The sequence below is a fragment of the Watersipora subatra genome, chromosome 3 (genome assembly GCF_963576615.1).
Source record: "Watersipora subatra chromosome 3, tzWatSuba1.1, whole genome shotgun sequence".
In the NCBI taxonomy this organism is placed as follows: domain Eukaryota; kingdom Metazoa; phylum Bryozoa; class Gymnolaemata; order Cheilostomatida; family Watersiporidae; genus Watersipora; species Watersipora subatra.
Genome location: NC_088710.1, coordinates 45,200,338 through 45,224,566, shown reverse-complemented (window position 1 = coordinate 45,224,566; position 24,229 = coordinate 45,200,338). Strand labels below are relative to the sequence as shown.

Here is a 24,229-nt window from a genome sequence, read left to right as displayed (position 1 = left end):
CCAAAACACATTTAGCACACAGGATAGATGCAACTTGATCTGTTACCTTCAGAACCAAAAAGGGACGTTATCTTAGCCTTAGTTTTCACTATTGCACGAGATCTTAGGCATGATAAGAAATAGCTAGTCTGAGACAACAGGACAATTTGCTGAGTAAACTGAAGGTTGTTGCTACTGCTCTGTGCCACGGAGCAGATTTTGTGACAGCTTCACTTTCTTAAGTCAATTATGCTTCTTTTTAGCTTGAGGTTTTTAACAAACTGTTTTATATAATTTATATCAACTTTGTCATTGTGTGTGCACGTGTCTGCGGGTCTGCGTAAATGTTATGGGTTTCCATATTTTTCAGCCAATTTTTTCTAAACTTCACACACACATGCTCTGTGCCTTCCGGCAGATCCGCAAAAATATTCTGCTTCTAAACTTTGTCTGCTTTACTTTTGTGTATTTTGTTATTTATAATAATATTAATAATTCTAATATATTCACAAATATTGCGCAGTTTCAATTCTTAAAATCCATAATAAATATTGAATACATATTTCATGCTTAACAAGTAAGGAACATCAATAGATTGTCAACTGTATTTGCTGTACAAGATGAGAAGTTTTAAAACATTACTGTATAAGTTAAGATATTGGCGCTCTTCAGCACACTCTTGCGTTTGCTATAGAACTCAGTATAATCCACATTTCCGCAAACTGTTAGCGATTATGATATCTGTGACAGCGTCAAATACTACTTGCACGTGTTCTGTATCAGTAGCGCATGTCTGGTGGCAGTAAATCTCTTTTGTTGTTGACTTATTCAACTTCACAAATTGAGCTTGAATGAATGCTGCCGCATCTGCGTAAGTCTGTGCACCTGAAAATGACAGAAATATGAAAGAAACCTTAAGATGAGTGCAAACTTTATAGATTGGTAGTTATGGCCTAAATGCGACTGTTTAAAAACTTTTGATTCAGAATCATTTTAGTTTGGGATCATTTTAGTTTGGGATCATTTTAGTTTAGCATCATTTTAGTTTAGCATCATTTTAGTTTAGCATCATTTTAGTTTGGCATCATTTTAGTTTGGCATCATTTTAGTTTTGCATCATTTTAATTTGGCAAAATTTTATGTTATCACCATTTTTCTTCAAAAGATTCATGTCGATGTAACCAAAACAGAAGCTGTAGCTAAGACTGCTGACAAATTTATTTCATGACATTACATCCAATGTATTCGTTTAAAAAATAAAAGCTATACAAAGTATAAATATATTTGTCGCATAAACTTGACTGTTACGGTATCACACGTAAAACATAGCATAGCTTAATCGTAAGACTCATAAGACTCATAAGTTCAAACTTGTCATTACCTTCATACTGAGGGAAGCAAACTCTGATGCTGGACTTGGGAATTTTTAGTGCAAACAGATCTTTTTTGTTAAGAAACAAGATCATGGAAGTCTCTGCGAACCACTTATTGTTGCAGATGGAGTCAAATAGTTTGAGGCTCTCCTGCATTCTGTTCTGAAAACAGAAAACTGCGATTCTTCAACAGTTCATTCGAAGATGGCTGGTCAAGTATTTATCTCATAACTCGACCTCTGACCTGTATAGCGCTCTTCCAAATTACCTATGCATATGGTTTCACATACAGTATAAGCATAGCCACATTTTACAATCAGTTGCACTTGTTTACTATGTCGTGCTTTGTTTCTGTAAGTAAATGTTCTCATGTTTTTGTACTATATTAGCTCTAATTATTGACCTTGTCTAGCGTGTCCCATGTTATGTTTCGTCTGCAGTCCTTCAATTGTTAACTGTTGTATAGCCAGGTTGTGCTACAATCGCTGTGTATTCATGTTTTGAAGAGCTCAGAACTCCTTGCATTCCGAATCGTAGAAACGGTAAGATCCGAACTCATTCAACGCCATTTCACTTCGTTAAATTGGTGCGAAAGCATTCGCTGTGAAAAGCGGTTCTACTTTAAAGTTTTTTTAGGATTATAAATTTAGGAATTATTTCGCGGATTATAAAATAATCTATATAGTGCAATTACAAATTGTTAAAACGGTAGGTAGCAAATTCATCGGCAGTGGACAACTCCAAACCCACTCAAAGCATGGAAACAGTGATGTGCAAGCAGCTCTGCAAACCAACTGCTACCACATTGTTAACAAGCGCAACATGGGCTATATGTCTTGGATTAATATTCTACTCGCATACCCCTGACAATTGTGGAAGAATTACAGTAATTGGTTCACTAGTCGAGGTACGCAATGGTATACTATATATATGTGAGAGCCGAGTTAAGTCGGCCTTGACGGCGGCTGGTCATTTTATCATTCTCTCTACATTTATTACATACAAAGCCTAAGATTTTTATAAATACTTGGTGTCTGCAGGCTAAAATAACTAATCTCTTATGTGAATGTAAAAAAAATGTTTTCATTGAGTTCGTCCGCAAGTCATTCTTTAATCGATGGAGTTGTATGTACAACATAAACGATTGTTATTTTTACTGTATACCCTAATGAAGGGATTGGCCTGTAGCCGAGTGAAGGGGTGAAGTGCCACGCATGGCATGCTGAGCTCTCAAGTTTGTTAGGGTCACAAGGTCACAATAAACTCATCTCTGTCTACTATTACTGCGTTTGGTTGTTTTTTCTGCATTTGTCTCCTCTGTTTTATCATTATCAATCAAACCCCTATATCAGCAAAATGTTCAAATTCTTCTATCCAGACTTTTCTTCTAACTGATACAGAAGAGGTATCACCATACAGGACAAATTTTTTTGACCCCCTGACCTCCATTATGAGTGATTATCAGAGCACAAGCCTTTCTGTTATCAATATTCGTCAGGATGGGTCCTAAGTCACTGTCCACTCATAATTATCATGACTCATTCACCATTGTTATAATCAATATTCAATATGTAATCAGAAATAATATTCTATTTTATTATCTCACTTTCGGTAACCATGTAACATTCCATATAACACTTCGCTGACCCCCTTAAACCATGTTCAACGCCATTATAAGCAAACAATAGGAGTTGTATTGTCCCAGAAAGGGGGGGACAACTCTAAATTGTTTCGTACATAGCATTAGCACAGAATAATTCAAAACTTTAATTCATGACACAGTTAACAAAAGACTTAACGGAGTTACTGCGGGTAAATCCAAATGTGCCTTAATTAAGATGAATATCACGTGATGTTGGTAAATGAAATATACTAAACTGTTTTAGCTAATTTTTACGGTTTCTCTGAAATGAGGCTTTGGTGTTTCAATGCATCTCTTATAATTATCTTAACTTTATATAAAACAAGGAGCCTTTAGACAACCCTTGGGTCACTAATTAAGTAAATAGTAGCATTGCTGTAGATATTGGTCAGCCAGTCAGGCAATAAGCATATTGCACCTTAGAAACAATCATCTTTAATATGATTACAAATTGTACATGCACACTTGTAATTCAGCCAGGTTTTGTAATGGCAGACAAGGAGAGCAAGAGGGAAATACCAGCAAAAATATTTGGTGGATTATCTCCCACTCTGCTAGTAGATTAAAACGTGCTGGCACATGAAAACAACTAAGTTCGATTGGATCGTTAGGTACAATGACACCTGCACATCAAATGTGGTCTGCTCAAATGCCAGCAACAACCAAAGCAAGCTAGTTGCAGAAAAGAGTGCTAATAGGAACAGCTACAATCTTAAGGCGAGCTTGAGTATAGATTACAACCCACATGGGCTAACAGGAGTGAGGAAACAATTTTATATATGTACAGTGAAACCTCGGTTCTTGAACATAATCCGTTCCAGAAGGTTGTTCAAAAACCGAGTTGTTCGAGATCCGAAACAATTATTCACATTAGAATTAATGTATGTAAATTTTAATCCATTTCAAACCGAAAAAACTTTGGTAAAGTATTTTTTAAACATTTTACACCATAAACTGTACTGTATACTACATTCTATAAATAAAAATGGGTAGATATATATTGTGCTCATTTTCAATAAAAGATTTTCTATCTATGATGATGAAAACAGAAAAAAAGTAAACATTTCGTATGCTTTGCTTTTAAAACATCAAAAACATTCTAAGTTAAGATACAATACCAAAAATTGCAGAAATTGATAATGAAACAGCAAAGAATGCAACAGGTCAGTTGCATCAAAAATCATGTGAAAAAGAAAATATAAACAGCATTGGCACATATACTTCACATATTTGAAGGAGAATCCTCCCCCAAAACAATTTCGGGTAACTCTACTGGAGGAGTCATCTCCCTAGCGAATATCTTCAGTAAAGGGACATCATCTCAGATGGTTCCTTCCTTTTTGTGAAAAATTTATTAAGTGTAACTTGCTTCTCCTTTTGTTAACGAATGTTTCCATGCTGTTTTCGGACCTTTTCCGAACATTTAATTCTAATGCGCATGCTCCGGTTTAGCCGAGAACCAAATTTATGTTCGAGATCAGAGACGAACAAATCTCAAAATCTTTGGTTGAAAACCTAAGGCTAAAATAATTAGCACGCGCATGGTATGTTCGTTATATAAAAATTTATTTGATCACTATGACGTTCTAGCTCAGTGGTAGATCATCCGAATAAGAAACTTGTCGATGCAATCGTCGTGAGTTCAGAATGCATCCATCAGCATGCGGAATTTAAATATTAAGATTTTAAAATCTCTAGCCGGAAGGCAGAAATATTGGTCGAGAACCGAAGCGTTCGAGAACCGAAGTTTCACTTTATATATATATCATACATATATGTATAAAAAATTGTTTTCTCACCTCTGTTAACCCATGTGGACAAGAATGTCTACTGAAGCTATATATATTACCGTGGTTTCATCTTCGTGCAAGACCTGGTCATATGCACTCATAGCAGCGCAGAATATTATCGTTGTCACATCTTCAAAACAGTGAATCCATTTTTTTCTCTCTGACCGCTGTCCTCCGACATCAAACAGCCTGCAATTGAGTTGCTAAAACATCATCCGCTATATGAAGGAAATGTGAATACTGGACTGGTTTGTGTTTTAAATTAAGATTTAGGCTTCAGATGTATTGTAATCTAGCACGGAGGAACGTCGTATTAAAGAAAAGCGATGAAATGGTATGAGAGGGAGTGCAAAATGGTTTTAATAATGATGTATAAACATCTCCTCTATTCCGTGTTACATATATACCATTAAAGTTTAAAAACTTGGACAAAATTAAAGGATGTCAATGATGAATTCTTAAAAAAATAATGTACTAAAAAGTGGGTGTAATAAACAATGACAATAGACAATGGCTCTACTAAAATCATAATCTATATAAATCTTAATGTGCGTCTATCTATCTGTTCAGTTGTCGAAATAAAGTTTTGAGAAGGAAAAATCTACTGCAAACTGGATTTGAGCTCATAACCTCCAGTTCTACAGACAGGCATTTATTCAATACATTACATTGTCCAACTGGCTATACTACGGAATAAATTAGGCACATACTTATTACACATACTAATCTTTCATGGATTCACGATTAACACTGTCACTAGCGTTACGCGTGAAGCCATCCCAGATGAAAATTCTGTGCCTATATGTGACAAAGGTGCTTAAACTCCCATGAACAACAAGACTATGGCAAATGGGTTTGTGGTAGGCACTGCAGCCTGTACAGTATGAATTACACAGATATAAACACTGTACACAGAAATATACACAGTACACAGAAATAAATTCAGTGCACAAAAATAAATACAGACCACAGAAATAAACACAGTACACAGAAATAAACACAGTACACAGAAATAAACACAGTACACAGAAATAAACACAGCACACAGAAATAAACACAGTACACAGAAATAAACAAAACACATTCATTTAACAGTTAGACTGGTATATGTTGAGTAAAAACAAATTTTTTAAGCAAAAACTGTTTTATTATTTGTGTTATGCTAGAAACTCAGCTAGTATAGATATATAACAAGAAATCACAGTTTAGGATTGCCTAGAAGCTGTAGACAAACATTATTATCCAAAATTGTGAAAATTGTTTTGTACGGTATCATTGAATATTATGTCTTACAATTTACATGTATTTTCTTGTAGACAATTTCAAGCTAGATTTAAATAAGGTCCTTGTATTTTGGTTTGCAACTTTCTGCTGCAGATTTATGTCAACCGCTGCAAGAATTACAGTTAAAAATAAATATAGAGCATAAACATATATTGCATGTAGTTATGCTGGAATCCTAGCAAACATTCTCAATAGAATACTGAGAGGGATATTACAACGAGTAGCATGATAAGAAGAAAGATGTTGCTGTTGTCTGGTGTAAATATAAGTTTGTTCTAGCTTCTCTTTTAGGTGAAAAAGCAAATTGTCTTCCTATACGAATCCTATTTTATTGCATATTCGTAAATATAATAAATATTGTTATATTGATAACAGCGTATTAGAGAGCAGCCTATTGGTCTAAAGTGGTTGATCTGCCCACAACAGGTTGAGGCTCAGGTAAATATCAGACTGCTTGTTTTGGCAAACCAACTCATGTAAATTAGTCTACGATTTAAGGGATAATTACAGACTATGTATATGTATTGCCTTATTGGATTTCATGGTGAGAGGGTGCTTCAGCTTTATGGAGACTATTATTTAGGGAAATCAATCGCAAGGCTTTTAGCTCAGTTTGGTTATTAACTATTGAACGTACTGTATCAGGTTCCTTTCAAAAACCTAATTTTCAAAAATATTAGTTTTAGTTTACTGCGTAAGGGATTCATTGTTCAATATTTTATTATTTCCAACTTTTTAATAAAATAGAAAATGAAGTGTCACGCACTGATAAATAGACTTACTTAAAATTAGTCTTTTTAAAAGCGAAATGTACTTCAACAATTCCGGTCGTTTTGACACGAGTTCTCAATATATCTTGCTCAGTCGGGGTGTAGGTAGGACTCCCCAAGCGATCCAGAGAATCTAGAAAGCTAAAACAACAAGACTAGCATTAAAAATTCTGCTTGATAATGGTAAAGCGTTCTTTGCTGTCACAGTGAGATTGTCACATAACTTGCACGGCATTTGTAATAGCAATAAACGTTTCAGAAAAATTTTAATACATTTGTAGAAAAGAAACTCACAATGACAGTGGCCCAAGGAAAAATATAATTGCAACCTTATTGTCTGCCACAGCAAGCCAAACAAACAAAAGATAAATTATGGAACATTTTATGGAAGTTTCTTGTAAAGAATGAATTATAGCAAAAAAAAGTATTTTTAAAAATGAGATTATTTTTAAACAGAATGATTGTAAACGCATTCTTTTATATTAACATTTTAAATTTTTTTACATAACGTGTTGTTATGTGAAGTGATAACAAAATATAACAATTTCCAATGCCGAACACGTGTCTTCTATTTTAAAACTGTTGACTATTTAAATTATTTTATCAACAACCTAATTGCTCATTTAAACATGCATGTATCATGCAAGAGCCTGTAATCTACTATTTTGACTTCAACATTTTGCATGAAATTAAGAGTTGTTTGCCCATAATGAAACTTGAAAACGACTCCAAAGCTCTTGGCAAACTAAATGTATATTCATAAACTTATAACTTCACATCTAATCACTCTTCAAAGCTGAACTATTGGTGAGAAGACAATTAAGAAAAGAGACATTTGCTTGTGAAGAGCAAGATAAGCTAACTAATACAGTGATATTGTGCAGCTGGGAGTTTCGCTATTTCTTGTTTTGCTTTGAATATTATTATCAGTGGCATAATAATTAAGATAACTGAAAGTATCTATTTAAACCACTTCATTTGCTAAATAAAATATTTGTTTATGCAACTGCTAGACATTGATGTTGATTACATTTATTTAAATAAGTGAAGTTATTTGTTAGCAAGGTGTCATAACTCCAATCATCTACAATTGGTTTCCTTACTATTCAGCTGAGTCATTCAGTTGATATTCATTAGCTCTGGAAAATGTCTCCTGCATTCCTTCATCTTTCCAGAGGCTTTTCATCGCTTCAAGTAATGACCTAGTGAAAGGCTCGGTATCTTCCTTGACACTGATCACACCGAGCACCATCGCTGCTTCTTCCTAGTAAATAGTCATTTTTACATCACATGCACGAAAATAACACAAGGAAATGTCTGCGGGTGAAAGTGTGTCATTTCAATTTACTAGCAGTCTGCTTGAAAGACTGACTCACCGCATAATTATTTTGAGCACTGAAATCAAGTGACTCGATCAATTTTAGTTTCTGAAAAATTTAGGAATAATTAATATATTAGGAATAATATATTGATATTATATTATTATTATATAGGAGATAATAAATTTAGGAAATTTAGGAAAATTTAGTTTCTGAATTGTTCATGATTAATTAATAAATTGGCAGCAACTCGGTTTTCATTACTACTGGATTAGATTGTGCAAGAGCAAAACAATGTGGTTTACAAAGATAATTTTCTTCTTGTGTACAATTTCTTATAATACAAGATTAATACATTTGAAAGCTAATTCTTTATGCTTTAAAAAAGCTTTGACGTCAAAATTAAATATAAAAAACTCAATTGTCATCGTAGCTAATCTTCTGCTGCACTGTTAACAATTACAAACTTGCAGCCAATTTTCAAGTCAGAACCCGTCTTGAGATCTTCTTACAAAATGCTAAGAAAGCTGTTAAAAGTTCCATTTCAGTTTGTTGACAGATTCAAACACAGAAGGGTCTTTGATTTTCCAAATAGTATATAACTAATCATTCAGGCAGCAACATTATGCAAACATCCACATCAGATGTATTCTCATGCTTCTCATTTGCTTTTACAATTGTGTCAGACTTTAGACAACCTGTAATTCAAACAGACCACCCATTAAAGGTTGATTTGCAACAAAATTCACATTACAGTTATTTGGTATCAAAAGGTTCACCATGTCTTACTCTGCTGTGTTGTAGGTGCAAAATATGTGGAAATGCAATTACACGCCCTTAAAAGCTAAAAAAAGAACAGTTAATCGAAGCAATCATGAAAACGCTGTAGATTGGAATTCCTTTCCAAAACGGCTCTGTTTACACTTTCACGCAATCTTGGTCGTCAAAATATTTTCACAAATATACTTCACGCATTCAATAAAACTACATGTATGTCTATTGTCCTTATGCGCCGATTTCATCATCATCGTAATGCTGTCGCTTTGAGCACTGACATCTCAAAACCTACCGTAAAAATTTGTTTAATTTCTTAACATTGACTCGGAGGAGTGCATATCATCCTCTGATAAACATGACGAGCCTGTTGGTCTCTTGTGATAGTCGAAAAATGCTGCAGAAATTGTGCGCACTGTTTGGCATGAGGCATCGGCCACATGATCAAATTATGACTAGATGATTAGACCAAGCCGAAACAAAACTGTAAAGTAGCGAGCATCTATATTTGATACGGGCTTTTCGGTAGAACCCGAAGTGTTTGTCATAAACTAGTGCTACGAGACATTTTATATTGAGCCTTTTATTGGCCTTTCACTGCACGTGATAACATCATGTGTTAAAACAATAACCACGTCGAGTTGAGTACGTTGTCGAAATAAAGGGATTCCAAACTACGGCGTTTTTGTGATAGCTGGGATTAACTGTTCGTGTTTTAGCTTTTAAGAGCTTGTAATCACATTTCCACATGATTTGCACCTACAACATAGCAGAGTAAGACATGGTGAACCTTTTGATACCAAACAGCTGTAATGTGAATTTTGTTGCAAGTAAACTTTTAAGGTTCTGTCAACAATACTTTCTATAGTATTGTGGTCCTTATTACGTACATTCATAAGGACTGGTCAAAGGTCAGCATGACTGAAATTATAAAATTGTGCGTATCTTGGCTGAAGTGGCCAGGATTTACAACACATGAGCGGTAGGTCTAACATAGGTCAAAAACCAAACTTGAAAAACCATAGTCATGCCAGCATTTGCTGCCCTGTCATGTGTGATTACACTTTTTACATTATGAAAAATGGATGATGGAAACAGCAGTTAGTGACAAAATGAAATGAATATTACCATCTCAAATAATAAGATATCCAATTATACACAAAAATTAGTTGTAGCTGGTCCAATCAAGCACCAGCTTAAGTTATAACTGGTCCAATCAAAATGAGAATGGCTGAAGCTCTTCAGCTGGAAGTTTTATGTTTCGATTATTTTGATAATGGTGCGCAGCAGAAGCTACAGTTCAGTAGCTGTGTGGCTACCAATTTACTGCGAGATGGTTGTTCAGCCCCCAAACTCACAACCAACTAGCAAGTTTCTAATCAGGCTACTAGATACTTTTAGACAATAGTCTATTCCATATAGAAGTTACTTGTAGATAGGCGCCACTCAGTACGAACTTCATGCCAACGAAAATCATTTTTCAAAACATGGTTCCAGACCAAAGACCCGATTTTCGCTGTAGGTATTGAAGTGAACTGTTGATGCACACGGTAGCAAGAGTTGCTACTCGTGGCAATACTTATATACATACTAGCCCATAGAGATAGATTGAGGTACTACTGAAGATGGTACGGTCAAGTCAGGCCTCAAACAACATCATTTAAACGCCACCAAAGCTAAATTTGTTTTCCCAAAGACATTTGCTGTTAAAGTGACCTAGAAGCTCTATTGCATTTCTGAAGTAGAACAACAGCATTGCTTGACCTCTTCAGTATGATGAGTTATTGAAATCAATACATAGGTAACATATACACGTATATCTACTTGGGTTGATGACAGACCAGCCGATAAGATTTGAGTATCTGATATAAACAACTGCTATTTTATGTGACACGACTCATAAAGTTTGAGAGGCGTTGTAAAATTTTGCTTGGCTGGTCCTTGACGGCTGATATATGAACAATCAGACACTATGTTATCAACTGGCATATTACGAGTTTGTTGCAGTTATCTTCGATGAGAACAACATATCTCTGATTTGAAGAGATCAACAGCAATTTAATGACGCAGATTTCCTGAATCTGCTTGACAAGAACTGATTCAGCAAGAGGGAAGCTGTTGATCAAGGCTACAACAGTAGTTGAATAGCGAAGAGTTAAGTTAGTGTGTAAGTGTGGTACAAGCCCATGGGGCAAAATTACAAACCCAATTAGTGACTAAATTATAACATAATATTACACATTAAATAGGTGATCGATACTGAATGATTTTTACTACATATCAATGCATACTTCTATAATTACAACTTTCTTTATGAATGTGTTCAAGTCTGGGCAAATTAATGATTTACTGTAACTATATATATATATATATATATATATATATATATATATATATATATATATATATATATATATATATATATATATATATATATATATATATATATATATATATATATATATATATACACACACATATATGCATATGTATCCATTGTATTGCATTGTAAGCATTGTATTCCAAGTTATGATGGACGGTACTGGCACCTCTCGATACTGGTATAGATGAAAAAATGGGATATCGGACTTTCTTTGTTCGATACTTTGTTTGACCGAATAGAAAGAGAATGTAAAGACAATTTCTACTCTAGATAATACAGTTGTCTACGTGATAAGCATTTAGCTTTTACAGATTTACCGAAACCAAAAATTGAAACGGCTCATTTGAAAATTCAAATTAAAAGAATAGGCAATAGTAAAAAAATAACTCTTAAAAAACAAAAAAATAACAAATGCAAAAGGTAGTGCTAATTAATAATAAAAAGGGCACATTCGGTGTGTGCAATGGCAAAAAGGATATACGGTATATGGTAGGAGCGATAGAAATGATAAGAATGGCTTAGCCTTGTGGTTATGCGCGCTTGCTAGTAGACTGGTGATTTGAATGTCGTGAGTTCTACTATGAATGTGATTTTTCGTTGCTAAAACTTTATCGCTACAACTGGACAAATGACAGACAAACATTGAGATATGTATACATACTAGCGGCGCCTCCCGGCGTTGCCTGGGTATTGAAAATTGGCTTAGAAGTGATAAGAGTTGCCTATCACTTGCTATTAGCCTGGCACATCGCCAATGGAAAATGGTATTAAAAATCAGCATTTAAACAATGCGAAGTGATGAGAGTTGCCTACTACTTGCTATCAGCCTGGCACAATGCCAATGGAAAATTCCAGTAGACTTGCTAATAGCGCTAATGCTAGTTGCGCTAGGCTTCCAATGACGGTACGCCATGACATTGCAACAGCTACAGCTATTCTAATAATAGCAAAGGCTGGACATACCGATAGAGGATAGACCGACTTTGAGAAATATATATATAGATATAGCTAGTATATGTACTAACTATATATACAGTAGGACCATATATAGTTTTAACTATATAGTTAGTATATATGTACATGTGTATTATACTTGTATACTTATATACTTATCATACAGCGTGATAAGTGTACTTGTATAACTTATCATGCTGCAAACTATGTCTACTGTATACTATTATATATAGTTAGTATATATGTACATATATACTATATAACTATATGTAGTTTGCAGCATGATAAGTTCATTAAAAAATTTAAAATTTAAAACCAGAAGCTTAGCACATTTTCATTTTTAGCTATTTTATGTCATAAATTTTTTGTATGGATTCTACAGCTATATATCAGCCATCTGCCTCTCAAATACTGTTGCTTTTGACACAGTCTCATTTTTTACTGTGCAGCCATAAGTTTCCTGATATTCAATGTTTCATCATGTATCTAGTATAGCTTTTGTTGATTATAATCAATAACTTTTCCTGTTAAATCTCAAGTGTATTTCACAACGTTGAGTTAGTATATTTACAATTAAAACATGCACTAGATGAACCCACTGATAACTGAGAAATTAAGAAGAACGTTCAAACTTCTACCAATCACCTAGTAACTTTAACGTATGCTTCTCCCTAAAATCTTTCTGTTTAATGCAAAAACTTAACAATCATCAAACAGTTTATAACATTTATAACAATGAATATGTGAGACATGATCATACACTGTCTAAAACATGTGATGTTTATTTTCAAGTTATTTCAAATGTTTCCAAGATACCGACAGCCTTATTAGGAGCTTGTGTTGATACTAAATTTAACACATTAATAATACCATAAACATCTAAATTCAGATGAACTCAATCATACCTAAATACGCAACTTAATGTGCGCTACTGCTAGTACTGGTAACATAGCTAACACGATGGTTATTATCAGTATGACTGTTATGGTTTCAACTGTACATGTATTTAGCCAGTGATGGCTGCTATTGGATTTTTGCTGTTAGGGGTCCTTATGAGAATCATTGCTTTTCAACTGTTTGAAAAAAATTAAAAGAAACCACTGTAATTACGAGAAAGTATGTTTCCGATTCAGATCAAACAGTTTTTTCAAATTTGTCATGACTAGTTTTTTAAATACAGTATTATGTTTATTTGCTTGCTAAGTTTATGACATATTGCCAACAGAATATAATTTTTAGTGATGCTATCTCGAGTAGAGACAGAATTGTGTAGTTAGTGCAGTGATTGTCACATCATAAAACCTTTGGGAATATGGCGGGGTAAATCTTCCTGCATTTACAGACTAGTCACATTCAAACTACCGTTTATATCCACTTCACAAAAATCTCTCATTTTACTTAACAATTTTGTTAATGAAAATAGCACGAGCTGTGGTATTGATCATCAGCTACAACTAATGATCTGTGTATAACTTTTTATTTGCAATGCTAATCATCAACAAAATTATGTTTTCAACTACTTGGCAGGAGAGAAAAAATGAGAAGACACGGAATTATCCGGAAGACACGAATCAGGAATTATTGAGTGAGTTGAACAAACGTGTTTTAAAAGTTGCTAATTAAAAAAACTTGCGAAGGAGTTTGAATAGTAAATTGAAGGTTATAGTAACAGAAAGTTCATAAACTCTTGGAATAGATTTCATGGAATAGTTCATGAAATAGAAAATGATGTTTTCATGTGTGGAAGGATAAATACAAATTTTTTGGGCATAGTTTATGCAGAATTTTGAAACCTGTAACACAGTACGGAAACAAGCAAGTTTGGGATAAGGCGATCTGTTCAAAGATGATGTGATGTGATTGGTTGAAGTGTGGTGGGCTGGAATATGTGATCAGTAGTACACGAGCAGTCATCATGATGTTCTTTCAAAAAGTAAACAAGAGCGGTAACTAGTCTGTATATAACTCAGTATAAGTTGGTAGCCAGTGTTTAGATTTTTAGACTACCGATACATAGTGTTAAAATAATGTAACAAACATATTCTTATGCGTATGCTGTCATCATTGGTTTCACTGTGTTAGATTATATTTGTGTTGACCGTGTGAGTTTTTCAATTACAGAAACATAGATATTTATTAAGTACCCACATTTGAGATTTGAAGCAACGTGCCCTTTAATTAGTGCCAACGAGTAATCTTTCCTCAATTCAAAGAACGGGTGTGAAGAACGGTTACAAGCGTGATGAACAATTATCTACTTGTTAAGGAGTCCTTTTTAACTCAAGTGCACTATCTTGTTTGCCTCTACAAATCGATATATACCAGTCCACACCATTTGAGCAGAGTGTAGCAAGATGACTTTATCAGTCTAATTATGGCTACAGCTGCCTTCTTTCATTGAAAATTAGATAGACGTCTGTAGCGCATCTCCCTAGAGTGGAGAACAATCATTGACAGCATTCAAATCTTGTCAGACTGAATGTATGACGCAATGATGCTCTAATATTTACTAACTGTTATAACCTGGGTTAGACGGGATGTCAATCAACATTAATTTGCAGTGACTCTCAATTCTGGTGGCTCAGATAATTAAAGACTGCGGAGCGATTGACAAATTGTGCTGCGAAAGGCCACGACAGGTCGTGAGAGGTCGTGAGAGGTCGTGAAAGTTCGTGAGAGTTCGTGAGAGTTTGTGAAACTGCAAAAAGCTGTGCGAGACTGCAAAAAGCTGTGCGAGACAGCAAAACGCTGTGCGAGACTGCGGCCGAATGTTTTAGAGTGTACGCCACTGTCCCAGACTGTTTCAGACTGTTTCAGACTGTCTAAGATATCCTAAGACACTCTGTAGCCAGGGTTTAATCTACTGACTCTGTTATTGTCGTCCAAATTGCAGCATTGCAAAATCTGGAATGAAGAGTCTAACATCAAAGTTTTTTGTTTTTCCAGGCAGTAGCCCTTTTTTTGTCGCGGCTCACTTTGCGATTGTTACAGGTCTAGTGACTTTTAGTAAACTTGGCAAGCTAATTCTTCCAGACCTACTGCTATGGTTTCAATAGAATGACCTTGACAATGCTATACTTTTAATTTCCTCATTGCATTATTAAATCAATAACAATATTCAGAACATGCAGTAATAGTATAGTAAGAGTTATAACGGCAGCGCAATACATTATTGACATGTTTTTTAATTAAATCTTTGACACCTTGGCAAAGCGAGTTACCTGCTATCTGGAAAGCTTAGACTAGCCAAGTAACTATCTCTTTTAGTGTTTATATATGCTATTGCTTTTGGCGCTTGCAATTGTTTTGTGAAAGACCGAAGAAAACATAAAACTTAAACTTCATTTATTGGTCTCATTGTGAAGTTATTAAACCACTTCTGATGCACAAATAACAATAGCTACAGTTAATCTAGAAAGTATATTAAAGTTCAAAATTAAAAAGCTTTTGGAAGTTTTTAGTCCATAAAAGAAATGTTTTTTGTTTCCGCAGTATTATTATATAGTAGGATGTATATGCCTAATATATTATTGTCTTTCAATATATGCAATATTATTGCTAATACTAGTACCCTAGCAGTCTTGGGTACTGTGAGAGAGCGTCGGATAACCTAATAAGGTTACTATATGCACAATTATTCAACGATGTCTTATGCGGCTAACTGGTGCAGATATAACTATTTTCGGTTGCAAAGCCAAATGTCCTTAGTTCAAATCTCGTAAGGCGCACTTTTTTTCACAACCTTCAACAGTAGCCTCAGGCAGACTGAGACAGCCCGTATTGTAGTTAAGACTAGCTAAATGCTCGACGTTGGATGTGTAATAAAAACAGTTTTGCATAAAAAATTTATTTTTAATCAACATATACAACATTTACCATTCTAACTTTTACATGAAAGTGTTTGCTTATTTCTGGTTGTGTATGGTCACATGCATAATACAATGCATAATTCAATCATTTGATAGCTCAGGCATAGCTGAAACAGATTGTTAAAAACATTTCTTCTTATGCTACAAATTCGTTCAAAATTTAAAACAGCTTATAAACAGGACAGGTAATTTGGTCGCCATCGGCTACGTTTCTTTACCCAATGAATTTGAGTAACTTAAGATAGTTTAAATCTTTACTATAATAAGAGCCGTGTCCGTTCTTCTGTCTGGCCAGCCATAAAAAAATATTGCACGTCTTAGGAATCAAGCCCATGCCTTTGTATTTGTATTTAAGAATGTTGCACCAAGTACACTACCACTACACCTACATTTAAGAATGTTGCACCAAGTACACTACCACTACACCTACATTTAAGAATGTTGCACCAAGTACACTACCACTACACCTACATTTAAGAATGTTGCACCAAGTACACTACCACTACACCTACATTTAAGAATGTTGCACCAAGTACACTACCACTACACCTACATTTAAGAATGTTGCACCAAGTACACTACCACTACACCTACATTTAAGAATGTTGCACCAAGTACACTACCACTACACCTACATTTAAGAATGTTGCACCAAGTACACTACCACTACACCTACATTTAAGAATGTTGCACCAAGTACACTACCACTACACCTACATTTAAGAATGTTGCACCAAGTACACTACCACTACACCACACTCCATCTTGCAACAACGTGGAATAATTGTGCATATAATCATTACACATCACAATCTCTCATGGCGCAAGCATTGTTTTTGGGGAAGTCTGGGCACGCAGTTTCTTCTAGTAGTTCAAGCATGCTTCCCGTAGTTTGCTTCTAGCTGAAAGGGTGTGTATTTCAACCAATCGCTATAACCTGGACATACAACTAATAAACACTTAGATTTATATATAGTAAATACCATTTAAAACAAATATGATCGTCAGAGTTATTACCTCTCGAGTGAGCATACGGTTACCTACCTCCCTCTGCTTGCACTCAAATGGAATGTTGAAGGCTCTGCAAGCTCTTATAATGGCGGCCAGTGATTGAATGGTGTTACTGTAGACTACGGACCTGTACTGGCGGTTGTCTTCTTTTGTAAATCCTCCTTCATGAATTATCCTATAAAATTATTTTTATTTTATTTAAAACTGGTTTACAAATTTTTAGTTTGCAATAAAACTAATGATAAAATATGGGAAACAACGGTATAGCAATGTTTTTGCCCTATTTGTTTGTTAAAGTATTTGTAAATTAACTTGTATAGCTAGAATGCACAAAACTTAAACAAAAAAGATTTAAACTTGTCAGCCAAACCAGTGGTTGCACAACATGCAAGTTAAATTGAATAAGTGTACATATTGATGTAATGTTGATCCCTATTTCATAAATACTCTTTTCATAGGAAATCACAAGCTATTAGCAAAATCAAAACGTAATAACAAACTTCTTTTGTATTTTGCTTCAACTCAATTCTTCTGACTAAATACTGTTGATAAAAGTAATTCTAAAATGGTAGCACCATCACATACCATATTAGCATTGGTAATTCTAAATATCGATTTATATCTTGTCTTTCTAAAATATGTTCATAAATTTTATTTTGTCTGAATGGAAGTCTTTAATGCTATAATTGGCTGTGCTGAAAATCCCATTTTCAGGTGACATAAACCGCTCTTGTTAGTTCAGTGCAGCTCAAAAATCAGAAACATTTTCGCTTGTGAGCACCTGCATGCCATCTTGTGCGAGCGATTATGATATCCACCCAAGTTTTTGTCAAAACAACGTTGTAAAAAACAAGGCTATGCTATTCATTTTTTACTGATGGTTTCTGTTGAGCCGACTTGACAAGCTAAGGAATTGTCTGCACTTAGGTAACTAAAACTAAATATACCTGCATTATTAATGCGTTTATTATCTCACTCCATTGTTCCCGTGGCTTGCCATGTTATGTTATTATACACAATATCTGGACATAAACTTACCTTAGTTTTTTCATTCCCATTCATTATTTTATTGAACATTTACATAATTCTGGTAACTACAAACCCCTGTTCAGAAGATAGCCTTGGATCTTATACCTTAAGCTCTTGTCATTAAGACAGCGTGTAGTTCTTCGATATTCAATAATGAGCTAGAGTTGTCTGCGCTTGTATAGAAAACCTATTTATAGCATATTTCTGTGTATGATCTCTGACTGCAGGCTCATCCTGATCATTTTTAGTCAACATTTAATACACGCCGATATTAGTAAACCTGCTTTGTCATTAAGAGTGTACATGATAGTCTACGCAAGCGCTACACGTTTCTACATTTTTAGGCGGAGTTCATCTAAATTTCACACGCATATGCTGTGTGCCTTTCTCTAAATCATGAAAAATATTTGGTTTCAAAACTCCAGCTGATTTCTGTAAACCATCTTTTTAAACACCCACCTGCAGGCTTTCGAACTTACAATGAAAGAGATATTGGGCATGACTAGGCTTAATGCTAATAATATGTAATAGTTATGCTATGATATAGTGATATTGATATTAGTAAAACAGTCATTCAGACTATATGTTGTTTTCAATTTGTCTTAATAAAATGAAACCCCTGTTCACATAAACAAGCGCATCGTTATTATCTGGATAACACTAGCTAATGTACTGGTACTGTGAATGTGAAGCTGTGCATAAACCTAGAGCAATAGCATAGTTACCATAGACATATGACTGCAGATAATTTAATTGCGCTAGCACCATTTACACATGTATATATATTTCTCAAAGTTTGTCGTTTGTAGGATTGATTGTCCGGCTATAGATTTCAAAATCTTGGAATAAATATTCCGTTCCAAAGAAGATTCGATCTCGGACCCTGCCATTTGCCAGTCTGACTGCCTTACCCACAAGACTACAAAAATCGAATTGCTAGCTTGCCAATATAAGTCATTATATGAGAACAAATACCTAACTGCTTTGCGTATGACGCGGGTCATAGCATAACGTCAGGAGAAGCTGTTGACTCACATTATTACACTGGCTAATAGCGAGCAACTCTCACTACTTCTCATTGTTTATAAGACAAAACACATTTTTCATGATATGTAGTTTGAAAGTTAGAATGGCAAATGTTGTTATATGTTAAATACAAATCAATTTTCTGTCCAAAGACATTTCTATTACCCGGGCAACGCCGGGTGGCACAGCTAGTAGACATATAATTACCAATGTTCTGCGAGCACCAGTACTGGTACCATAGACATGGGACAATGGACAAACTCTCGATGATAGAAGTAAGACCATAGACATATAACGATGCAGAAAGTATGTAGATGAAGTCGGGCTCATAACAAATTTTGGTACCATAAACATGTGACTTCAGGCTATGTGATACTATTAGTGCAAGTACCATGGACACGTAGACAGCCTGATACTGCTATTAAAGGTAATCAAAATATATAAAAACACACGGTCTAATCTATGAGGACTAAACCATAGACATATAACTGTAGATAAGCTAAGAGCACGAGTACATCTATTGGTATGTGAAACATGTCAGCATTAGAAAAACTGTCAGTATTAGCTTCAACAATATTAAAGTTTGTTTTAATGATAATGCACTGGGGAAAAGCCCATGACTGCTATAAACTATTTTTCATGGATACAATATGTAAACATGGACAGCTGGTAATCACACTAGCCATTTCTCCTGTTGTTTTTAGAACAAAGCTTCAAGACTAGCAGTTGGGATCAAAGTAGACATAAATACAGACACAAACAGTCATGTGACCTGTTAACAGTCATGTTACCTGTTAACAGTCATGTGACCTGTTAACACTCATGTTACCTGTTAACACTCATGTTACCTGTTAACACTCATGTTACCTGTTAACACTCATGTTACCTGTTAACACTCATGTTACCTGTTAACACTCATGTTACCTGTTAACACTCATGTTACCTGTTAACACTCATGTTACCTGTTAACACTCATGTTACCTGTTAACACTCATGTTACCTGTTAACACTCATGTTACCTGTTAACACTCATGTTACCTGTTAACACTCATGTTACCTGTTAACACTCATGTTACCTGTTAACAGTCATGTTACCTACTTCATTTGCTTGACAATTGTACTTTTCCCAGACTCGCCAGCTCCTAAAATATATACAAATTAGGTCAATTCTCTAGTTTTTCAACTTCATTTAGTTTCTATCAAGATTTAAAGAATTGGATTTAGTAATGTTAAATAATACTCCGCAATAATATTAGATTACCAACTTTTAAAACGCGTTTGTTCAATTTGCTTAATAATTCTTGATTTCTATTTTATCATAATTTTTTTCTTTTCGCACGTAACGAGAAACATCAATTTGTTGATGATTATCAATACCAAAAAAGTTTTACATACTTACCTACTTACATACTTACCTACTTACATACTTACCTACTTACATACTTACCTACTTACATACTTACCTACTTCCTTACTTACATACCTACCTACATGTTAATTGCACGTTTTCAATATTATTTACCCTACGCTGTAATACCTAAAACTTCTATAAAACTTTTAATGTTTAGAGCGCTTTCATGAAAGTAGACAGCCACTAATCTCGGGTTCACTCCTTGGTGAGTAACGTCATACTCGGCCACTGACAATGCCAACCAGTACAAGCTTCTCTTTATAACTAAACATATATATTTGAACTGAAGTCTTGCATGGCCAAATTTTGGCTTATCTTTGACATTCTTTGTTTGAGAGTCGGCAGGTGTTGGTTGAAGAACACCTCGCAACAGGAAGTAATTAGCCAGCCCATCAATATGATATTAGCAATTTAAACAGTGAGTGTATTTACTTCTAGGGACCTCTAAGCATCCTTCTAAAAGCGGAACGATAAGACTTAATTAAATGAGGCGTGTAGTAACATAGACCCTATCGGTGAACTATCTATGTCTAGCATAGAGGATGCATGACACATCGATGCAGACAATCAGATGATATCTAGAAAGTTATATCTTTCTCACTTTATCAGCCAGCAGGTATTCTGTGGCATGTAGGTATTTATAACATACATGTGGTTAGATCAAGGACAAAGAAAAACTTTCAATTCGTGGCAAGTTTTTAGAGTATGTGTAAGCAACCCTCACAGCTTGGGTATGATGTCTGCTTAGCTCACTACAAGTAGAGGCCGTGCATGTTTTTTAAAAACCATTGTTACACAAAAAATGTCTGTGTGATCTTGTCTGGACATGTCTGATTCCAGTGGCAAGGGAGCCTCTACTACTGGAGACATGCCCAGTTGTATAGAGTAATTTAAGGTTGGATATCATTCCTGTCACCATCGGTGGCTTTTTTAGGGAATTGAAACCCAACCAGTTGCTTGCATGTCAGGGGTTCTAGACCACCAGACCGAATCAAAAGCTACAGGAAACATCTTCAAGTTAATAGCAAAATTAGTAAAGACAGGTTATATTAATAAATCTCACTTTGTCATTGTGTTTGTCTGTTACCTAGTTAGTTTACGAAATGATATGCATTTCCACATGTTTTGGGTGAAACTTTACACGTATTTGCTTGATGCCTTTTGCCAGGTCTCTAAAAATAGTTGGTTTCAAAAATTCATCTGGTTTCTGAGAACTAGCCTATTAAGCACCCACCTGTGGACTCTCTGATCGAAGATAAAAAATCTAGTTTTAACTGCTTCAACTAGTTGGTAGACAATAAAAATGTTTTTAATAATATTGAAAATAGTCAATTTTCTTAAAACACGGCACTTTTAACACGCCTATCAAAATATCAAGATACAGGTCCTGGCTAGTGACTCATTTTTCATATACTAGATCAAAACTAAAGGCTTCATGTAGGTGGCTCCTAAGAAAACACTTTTATAATAGCCGGGTTGTGTAACAAGAGCTCATGTTGAGTGCATTGCTAGAGTAAGCGATACTCTCTTATAACAGAGGTGACTATTTAAGCAATAAACTATAAACTATACAAGCTTAAAGCAGATGTTTGAGTCATGTTTGTTACGGTGTAGCATATCTCGTTCTTTTGATAGCGATCTCTCCAATCGGAAGACTGGCTAGTATGAAAGGCTATAATAGTGATTAGATGATCCTGCAAGCAGCCAGTAATTTAGTGTCACGAACTGGTGCAGATTAACTTGAGAGTTGCTGATGATATAACAAACTGAGGTTGCTGAAGGCAGAACTAGGTTAAGGATACAATATTTAAGAATTGCTGATAAGACCACGAAAAGCTAGATTGTTTAAATTGTTGACAATATCGCAAAAGTTTGGAATATTTGGGAATTGTTGACAGTATCACAAAGCTCAAAAGATAACAAAAAATTACCAATAAACATCTAAAGTAATTGGAATCGCTAATGATGTTTACAGAGCAAGCTTGGAAATACTGACTTGTAGATTTAAATTATTCCATTTTACACGCTAATTTTACACCTGCGAGATATTTTTAAAACATTCTTACTAGCATATAAATTGCTTTCCATAAACTTTAAGCAAAAACCAGCAAGGTTAATGTTTCAGTTAGATATAAAAAGTTTGTGAATGTTTTACAGTATTCAAGTGTATTTCTTAACAAGATGTTTTTAGATGCAGGTACAATTTCACATTCTATGACAAGGTTGGTCCTTTTGTTTGCCATTGCTGACTGTTTCTAGAGCGGTGTCTGGAGAGCATCATTTCATGACAAGAGCACAAAGGAGCTCAACATGATACCATTTATACCTCTGGAGACATCTCTCTCTCTCTGTACTTTGCTCTGATGTACACTATGCGTGAGCAAAAGTCATTAAATTTGGTGCTCAAATTAGAATTGCTTGTAATTAGCTTTACAATGTAACTGATTTAATAATTTGATGGTAGATAGTTTTTATTGTTACAGTTCCTTTTACTCTCATAGAGTAATCTATAGAGAGAGTCGTGTCTGTAAATAGAAAGGACCATATTGGACCCATTCACGCTTTCTTGGCAACGTTATTCTCTCTATACATTGCTCTGACTGAGTGGAGCTTATTAAATGTTTATAATCTTTGTTAGCTCATCAGAGCAGAAAAAAAATTAATGTCAACCAAAGTCAAGAAAGTGTTTTCACAGCGGAGTCTACAGTCTGTTACAATAACACTCGACAGTTCAACCAACTAAACTTTCAGTTGGTCGTCATGCATACGCTTGCGTTCACCTTCAACTTACCGAGAAGGAGCATCTTTATGTCATTTCCTGCCTGTATTTTATCTTCCTTCAAATTTCTTTCAATGGCTCGACTCCTCTCTGCAGCCTCTCTCTCATCCGCACTCAAAGTGCATCCCATATTCCTTATACAGTTTTTACCCAATTATTGTGTCATGAAAAGCGCATGAAAGGCTCCGACTGATGACATGCAGGCTGCTAGGAACCTTCTCACTACTCACTGTCCCGAGGATGCCCTGCGCTGAGCGACAGGATATTTACGATGAGTTCTCCTGACCAATCAGAAATGAGCATGAAGAATGTTTGCATTGTGTAGGCTGAGGGTGAATCAATAAGCTATAAAGATTGCTAATAAGCCTCAATAGGTGTTTGACGCACGATTATTATATCTCCCATCTCAATAATAGTTGTCACTATTTTAATGTGGGCCACAATTATTAGGTTCAAACAATAGCGGGTGTTTCATAGCAGTGCCGCACATACGACTTGGTATAACAGTGTGATAGTCCTGTCTAAATATACCCATGTTAATCTTTATGGTTGAAAGCTTTAAAAAAAATTACAGATGTGAAACCTTCCTTTTTATGTTTAACATTGGAAAAAATTTTAAAATTGATTTTAGTATTCAAAGTCAAATAGAAAAAGCTAACTAATTCAAGTACATGCCTATAGACATATCTAATGGTCTAACTAGTTATAAATTACTTATTGCGATATCTAATTTTCTACAGCAATATTTTAAATAAATTTAAAGTCACACAGAAAATCAAAAATATAGGTTTTTAGTCTGCCTTCAGCCATTTGCCATTACATGCAGCAAATGAAGG

The 24,229-nt window shown here is 34.9% G+C and overlaps 1 protein-coding gene across 1 annotated transcript; it reads right to left on the bottom strand.

Annotated features, from left to right (window-relative positions):
- Nucleotides 1-502: 502 nt before the first annotated feature.
- On the bottom strand, nt 503-23,597 carry LOC137391299 (guanine nucleotide-binding protein G(o) subunit alpha-like). The gene is made up of 8 exons (XM_068077728.1): nt 23,406-23,597; nt 20,303-20,345; nt 17,182-17,323; nt 7,942-8,102; nt 6,851-6,979; nt 4,844-4,973; nt 1,361-1,514; nt 503-864 (listed from the first exon to the last, which is right to left on the bottom strand). Exons 1-8 carry the CDS (start codon nt 23,521-23,523, stop codon nt 677-679), a joined length of 1,065 nt encoding a protein of 354 aa, XP_067933829.1. The 5' UTR covers nt 23,524-23,597; the 3' UTR covers nt 503-676.
- Between the last annotated feature and the right edge of the window lie 632 nt (nt 23,598-24,229).